The sequence below is a fragment of the Microtus ochrogaster genome, linkage group LG1 (assembly GCF_000317375.1).
Source record: "Microtus ochrogaster isolate Prairie Vole_2 linkage group LG1, MicOch1.0, whole genome shotgun sequence".
NCBI classification, from domain to species: domain Eukaryota; kingdom Metazoa; phylum Chordata; class Mammalia; order Rodentia; family Cricetidae; genus Microtus; species Microtus ochrogaster.
The window spans coordinates 2,777,867-2,785,422 of NC_022027.1; the positions used below are offsets into that span (position 1 = coordinate 2,777,867).

A 7,556-nucleotide genomic window follows, 5' to 3' on the forward strand; every position below is an offset into this window, starting at 1 on the left:
CCAGGAGTCTTCTACTCTGTAGCCCGGACTGTCTTCAAACTCACAACTGTCCCCCTGCCTTCACCTCCCCAGTCTGACTGACATCTTATTCCATCACCCTCTGCGTCTTGCTGATCCGACCTGGACCATGCACCGCCCCACCCCCATCCTCAGCGCCTCGCTGATCCGACCTGGACCACGCACCCCCCCATCCTCAGTTCTCCCTTTTGCAGTTTGGGTGACCCCCAAACACCGTCCATCGTGGCTCCAGGACCGCACATGGCGGGTCCTGTCACCCACCCGTGTCTCCTGGGGTGCAGGTAGCCACGTGGATCGGGTGGGTGTGGATGTCCTGATGCCCAGCGCTCGGCTTGCCCCCCCGGGGGCTGATGGACACCCAGGGCGGGCTTGGCAGTGACCTTGGGCTGCAAGGGCCCGGGCCCGGGTCCCGGCGGGCGGGGCGGGCGGGGCGGAGCGCGGCTGGGGCGGGGACATCGGGACTGCGGCGGCGCGGACAGCAGCGCAGACGGGGACCACAGCGGCCCAGGTAGGCGGCAGGGCGGCCGCGGCCACCGAGGGTGGGGAGGGGTCCCCAGGCCACCATGATCCCTTTGTTCCGGCCCACCCTCCCAGGCCACCGCGCCAGGTACTGCGTGTCCCCGGTCGTCCTGTAGCCACCATGGACAGCTCCCGGTCGCCCCACCCCTGCCTGGCCACGCAGAGCATCTCCCTGGACCCCTGCGGGCCTTGTCCCCTCATCCAAGCTCTCTGCGATCTGCCCGCTGAGGCCCAGGTCCCTCACCGCCACCCACAGAGCCCTGTGCCCTCGCGACCAAGCCCCTCTCAGGACTCCTCTCTGGTTAGTCCCCTCCTGACTCCCAGAGAGCACCCCCTTCCTTTGAGTTCCTAAAACTGCCTGTTTTCCATCATGGCCCCTCCTCAGTCTGCAGCCCCTAGGTCAGTCACCCCCATTAGTCAGCAACCCCGCCCCCAGACCCTCCCCTGGCCAAGGCTTCTTTCACCTGAGGTGGCTTCAGGGTACCAGGGCGCTGTGCTGCTGTCCTGTGGACAGGAGAAGGGGTTTTGGCCAGGCTGGCCCAGGCCTGGGGTGACTCAGACAGGGTGGCCAAGCTCCTCAGAGCCCCCCAGGGCACAGCAGCTGAGCCAGGCCCAGCTTTGAGTCCCTCTGAGACATGCCACCCCCCAGCTCACATGACCTTGAGCAAAAGCCCTCTCCCCTGTCCCCAAAGGAGCAAGATCCCCCCGTCCCCAAAGGAGCAAGACCTGGATTGTGCAGGACCCTCCTAGTTGGGGAACCGAGACCTCAGGACCTCTCTGGTGGCCATCCCTGCCTGGCACTGGGCCCCGGTCCCTGCTACCAGGAAGGGATGCACTTGGGAGGTGCAGATCCCACCTGCATTTGCCACCTTAGATGCCCTCAGGCCAGTGGGGATGGCGTCACTTAGTGCACTGCTCTAGTTAGCCATGAGAGAAATGTGAAGTTAGCTGGACTCAGGGCAGCCCAGGCCAGCCCCTCCCAGCTCCTCCCAGGAGAAGTGCCTTGGGTAGAGTCTGGGTACAGTTTGAGTTCGTCTCCAGCTTGAGAAGATTTCGGAATGTGTCACCAAGGTTCTGTCCTGGCATCCAGTGCCTTTGGTGGCCCTGAATGTCCTCTCAGACCCCACGGAGGACCTGGTCACTGTGACTGTGGAGACTTGTCAGGGACTGGGCCCCAGGCACTGTCCCCAGCCATATCCCTATGAGCTATCCTAGGTCGGGCTCCCAGCTCATAGGAGGGAAACTGAATTCCAAGGACATTGTCACTTTCCTGTGTCACACTCCCAGGGTCTGACTCTGGTGCTGTCCTTGGGACTTTCCCCACACGTACACACTGAGGAAGAGAAAAAGGGGTTGTCACGGGAACAGGCCTTCCACACGCTGCCCTCCACATTCTTCATCACCTCCAGACTTCAGAAGTGTCCACGCTGTGCTCTGAGGAAAGACAGGAGAGAAACCCCAAGGAATCCCTGGCTGGGAGTCACGTTCAGCACACAGCGGCCTGAGCAGGGCCCAAGGCACAGACCTAGGGAACAGGGAGTCCCGGGAGTCCCGCTCGGCCTGGGCTGGGAGTCCCCATGTCCCAGAAGTTGCTTCCAGGGACTCGGGGTCAGGATTTACACATCTGATTCCTGGATGTCAGTGACAGCCACTTATGAGGCAGAGAAGTCCCCAGAGCCAGGCCGGAAGCCCATCTTCAGGACATCCAGAGCTGAGGTCCTCACTGTGCTGTTGGGCTTCTTGTTGGTGGAGATGGCAGTTTTCTGGTTCTGATGTTTGTTTGCTTTTGTTGTTTGTTTTTGGTTTTTCGAGATAGGGCTTCTCTGTGTAACAGTCCTGGCTGTCCTGGAACTCGCTCTGTAAACCAGGCTGGACTCCAACTCAGAGATCCGCCTGCCTCTGCCTCCCGAGTGCCAGGCAGTAGTGGCGCACACCTTTAATCTCAGCGCTCAGTCTAAAAGTGTATGCCACCACACTGACGTTAAATTTTTGCTGTTGTTTTTTAGACAGAGTCTCACTCTGTAGTCGAGAGAGTGGTCCAGAATTCACTATCCCCCTGCCTCAGTCTCTCCAGCTCTGGTCTCATCACAGCTGATTCTTTTCCTTCATTGTTCTCCTGTATATGTGTGCAGTACCTGCAGAAGCCAGAAGAGGGCGTCGGGCCACAGAGGGTTGTGAACTGCCATGTGGGTGTTGGAAACTGAACTTGGGTTCTCTGCAAGATCAGCCAGTACTTTAACCTTCAAATTACCTCTCTAGCACCCCACCTTGAGTTTTTTGAGACAGGGTCTGTTACATGTAAGGATGGGGCAGGAAGAAGACAAGGCTGAGGTTCTGAGTCGTTTGCACAGGTGTGGAGCAGGAGCTGGGTGGAAGCCAGGCCTGAAGTGGGACCCTGAGCCTGTGCCGAGTGTAAGCATTTCCTGGTCTCATCAGCACTGTATCCAAACTCAGAGTCCCCTTGGGACCTCTGGGCCTTGGAGCTGAGGGGTTGGCAGCAAGTTCCCCTGCAGAGTCAGCAGGGGCATCCGGGACAGCCACCTGGGAGACACTTGGGTGAGATGCAGGAGGGACCAACACCTCCGTGTCCTGACAGCTGGGACAGAGGGCTATCCTGGGCCTAGGTGGCTTCCCACGTTTCACTGTCCCTTCTCCAACAGGGTCGGTCTGGGGTTCTAGCAGCCGGCCCTGTGCACCCAGCCGGCTTCGGAGAAGATGCCGGAACAGAGCAACGACTACCGCGTGGTTGTGTTCGGTGCAGGCGGGGTGGGCAAGAGCTCGCTGGTGCTCCGCTTTGTGAAGGGGACGTTCCGTGACACCTACATCCCTACCATAGAGGACACGTACCGACAGGTGATCAGCTGTGACAAGAGCGTGTGCACACTGCAGATTACGGACACAACCGGCAGCCACCAGTTCCCCGCCATGCAGCGGCTGTCCATCTCCAAGGGCCACGCCTTCATCCTGGTGTTCTCGGTGACCAGCAAGCAATCGCTGGACGAGCTGAGCCCCATCTACAAGCTGATCGTACAGATCAAGGGCAGCGTGGAGGACATCCCCATTATGCTGGTGGGGAACAAGTGCGACGAGACGCAGCGGGAGGTGCACACCCGCGAGGCGCAGGCCGTGGCACAGGAGTGGAAGTGCGCCTTCATGGAGACCTCGGCCAAGATGAACTACAACGTGAAGGAGCTGTTCCAGGAGCTGCTGACGCTCGAGACGCGCCGCAGCGTCAGCCTCAGCGTGGACGGCAAGCGCTCCAGCAAGCAGAAGAGGGCTGACCGCATCAAGGGCAAGTGCGCGCTCATGTGAGCCGGCCAGAACCGGCTAGGGCCTCCAGGGCTCCTGCTCCCCTCCCCCTCCCTCTTTCCCTCCCTCCCTCCCTCCCTTTCTCCTCCTTCCCTCCTTCTCTTGCTCCTTCTCTCTACTCCCCTTCTTCTCTCCCTCTCCCTCCTCCCCTCTCCTTCTGCTCCTCCCCCCCCTCTTCCTACTCCTCCCTGCCCTCCTTCCTTCCCCCTGTCCTCCTCCTCTTCCCTCCTTCTTCCCTCCCTTCCCTCCCATCCCATTCTTCCTCTTACCCTCCCTCCGCTTCTTCCTTCTCCGTGGCTTCCTCCATCTCTCTTCCCACACTACCAGCCCACAGTAGGGTTGAGCTCCACCCCAGTCCCTTCACACCTCCATCCGCTATCAACCCTTGCTGACACCTCCCTCTTTCTCTCTGTCCACGCCCCTCCCCCCGTTCTATCTGTACCCCACATTCCAGCAAGGACCAGAGAGGCTGCCTTGCCTCTTAGTCTCTGTCCCTTTCCAGGGGTGTTCCCAGTCACACCCACACCCTGTCCCCCACATTCTATCACTGTGACCTCTTACATCTTATTTCCTTCACCTGGTCCTGTCTGTTCCCTGTGACCCCTGACCTGAACCCTTCCCTGGGTCCAGAACACACCCAGTCTTCTCCTGCAGTACACCAGGGTGGATGGGCCCACGGGCTGGGCCTCAGGCCACCAGGCAATAAACAGAGCCTGCAGCAATGCCCTGCCAGCCCCAAGCGCCACCCCTGGAGCAGCAGACACCCACAGCACAAGCCCAGGACTGTTCTCAGCAGAGGCACAAGGGGACCAGAGCCTGGAGCGTGGGATGGCTGCCTGGAGGCTACCCATCTGGACGCTGGCCTTCTACGGAGACAGTAGTGCCTCAACGGTGACCCCAAGTTGAGGTTTGGGGTGCTGAGGAAGGGTGCCCAACTGAGAGCCCATTGGTGAAGCCCCCATGTGGGGAGATTGGGACTAGTTCCTGCTGCCGCAGGGCCCTGACAGACCCTGAGCGCCTCTGCTGGTTGTTCGTACCCAGAGACCGTTCCCCGCGTGTGCCCTGAGTCCCGGAGCCTCTGTGGTATCTGCGAGACTGTCCAGGACACTTGAGTGGCACTGGCTCCTGGGCCTGTGTCCCACCCACATGAGGGAGACTGTAGAATCCTATGTTCATGTGACTTTGTGTGTGTGTGACGGGTGTGTGTTTGTCTTGGGATGGAGTGTTTCTGTGCCATTCTGTGCCCTTAGCGAGAGCACAGTGTGGATGGTGGCCGGGAGAGCGGCCTGTGTGTGGCTGTGGAGGGCACCTAGACATCGTGGTCTTCCTGTATGGACTGTGTGTTCAGGAGTGGGCAGCAGTGGATTTGACAGCCTGTCTGTTTGGCCTTCTGAGGAGCACCAGGTCCTGTTCCAGGCTGTGGCAAGCTGGCCTGTGGCTCAGTCAGCTAGTGTTGTGGAACAAGAGTCAGAGATGCTGGCACTGGGCCTCAGTGCATGTGGTCCTTACCTCTCGGGGACAGCAGGCCAGGCTGGGGCTGGGGCAAGCTGGGTCCTCTGTTGTGTGTGTGTGTGAGAGAGAGACAGAGAGAGACAGAGGGCCAGAGAGGCAGAAAGACAGCTGCAGCCGGAAGCCAAGGGGGGTCCAGACCTCAGTGGGGTCTCTGTCTCCTGCACACAGGGCAAATCACAGCCTGAAGCCTGAGTCTGAGTGTAGCTGAGCCCTGATCTCCAGCCAGGCCACGGCCCCCCCACAGCCGCCACCTGTTCCCTAGCCCCGGGAGCGGCTCCTGGCTGGACAGGGGGTCACAGCCCTTTCTCAGGGACACACCCTGATAGCACAATCTCTGGGCCACCCCAAGCCTCTCCTGGCTGGTGTTGCCCATCCTGGGAACCACCAGGCTGGGTGGCAGGGGAGGCGGGAGCCCGCCCTGGCTGCCGGCCAACCTGCCCAGGCTTCTCTGGTGCTGGGGACCCCGCCAGGCCTCGCTTGCTGTGACCCACCCCTGCCCCCCGCATGTGGGAGCCCCGCCCCGCGTGGGGTCTGTGTACCGTTCGCTGTAGACCTTGTCTTCCGCAATAAACATGTGGATCCTGCCTCCCCTGTTGCCGTGGCTTCTGTGCACTACTGGGGAGGGCTGGTGACGGGGGGGGGAGATGGAGGAGATGGGGGGTTGTAATGGATGGGGCACCCAAGACCACAAAGAAGCTTACTGGGTCAGTGAGAGCACCCACCTTTCCTGCCCAGTCTCTGCCCAGGGCAGACTGGGAAAGCTCGTGGGCTCACTGTGTAGTTGGCACCACTGTATACCAGCTGGAGCCACTGAGTGTGGTTACTCCCACAATCCCTCCCTCTAATCCCAGAGGCCACATAGGGAGGCTAAGAATGGTGACTGCTCCTGCCAAGGAGCCAAGGTCAACTTCAAGCAGCCCTTTAACAAATCGGGCTTCCTGAAACCCAGCCAAGGGAGCCTAGAAGAAAGAATCTGCTTTCAGTCTAGGACAGAAATCACAAGGTTCTGTCTCCAACATTTGGGGAGGGGGGGAAGACCCTGCCTCAAAGAAATAGGCAGAAAGTGAAAGGGGAGGTCACTGACACCCCCTCACCGGCCTCTGCAGTGTGCACATGTTCATCAACACACATGCACACACATGTGCACACACATGTATGTGTAAACATAAAAGCACATAGAAACAAAACCCTCAAACAGCACAACAAAAACAGGAACAAAGGAAAAAGGGCAGGACAGAGCCTAGACTCCCCAGTGAGGGCCTAGGGCGTGGTCAGGGTGGAGCCCCGCCTAAAATCCCCAGTGAGGGTTTGGGGGCATGGTCTGGGTGGAGCACCACCTAGAATCCCCAGTGAGGGGCTGGGGGCATGGTCAGGGTGGAGCCCTGCCCAGATAGTATGACGCTATAGACGCCATGCTCAGAACTGGAATAAAAGAATGTATTTCTCTTTCATATGCTTTGTCAAATATGGCTGTACCTCATTAGGTTGCCTACTGTCCTAGCATTCATGAAGCCCTGGGTGCCATCTTTAGTTCCGAAAAACTGGGCATGATGTGGTGTTCACAGGTGCATGCACACAGACACACACACACAGAGGCATGCACATGTACGCACACACGTGAATGCTGGAGGTGGAGCAGAGCAGTCCCTCCAGCTTTGCAGTGAATCAGAGGGCGGCCTGGGTGGTGGTGGCACACACCTTTAACCCCAGCACTCAGGAGGCAGAGGCAGGCGGATCTCTGAGTTCCAGCCTGGGCTACAGAGCTAGTTCCAGGACAGGCTCCAGAGCTACAGAGAAACCCTGTCTCGAAAAATAAAAACAAAACAACAAAAACAAAAACACACAAGAAGCCAGGACAGGCTCCAAAGCCACAGAGAAACCCTGTCTCGAAAAACCAAAAAAAAAAAAAAAAAAAAAAAAAAAGAAAAAGAAAAAGAAAAAGAAAAAAAGATGACAAGAATCATAGAAACGGGCTGATGCGGTAGCAGCCACACCTTTAATCCCAGCACTCAGAGGAAGACAGAGGGGTGGGTTATGCCACCGCCAGTTTGTGAGTTTGAGGCCAGCCTGATCTACTACGTAATGAGACACTTAAAAAAAATGACATAGCCGGGCGATGGTGGCGCACGCCTTTAATCCCAGCACTCGGGAGGCAGAGGCAGGTGGATCTCTGTGAGTTCGAGACCAGCCTGGTCTAC

At 58.7% G+C, this 7,556-nt stretch overlaps 1 protein-coding gene across 1 annotated transcript; it reads left to right on the forward strand.

Moving 5' to 3' along the window:
• The first annotated feature begins 460 nt into the window (after window positions 1-460).
• Window positions 461-5,944, forward strand: Diras1 (DIRAS family GTPase 1). The gene is made up of 2 exons (XM_005359015.2): window positions 461-526; window positions 3,198-5,944. The coding sequence occupies exon 2, from the start codon at window positions 3,253-3,255 to the stop codon at window positions 3,847-3,849; it is 597 nt and encodes a 198-aa protein (XP_005359072.1). The 5' UTR covers window positions 461-526; window positions 3,198-3,252; the 3' UTR covers window positions 3,850-5,944.
• The last annotated feature ends 1,612 nt before the right edge of the window (window positions 5,945-7,556 follow it).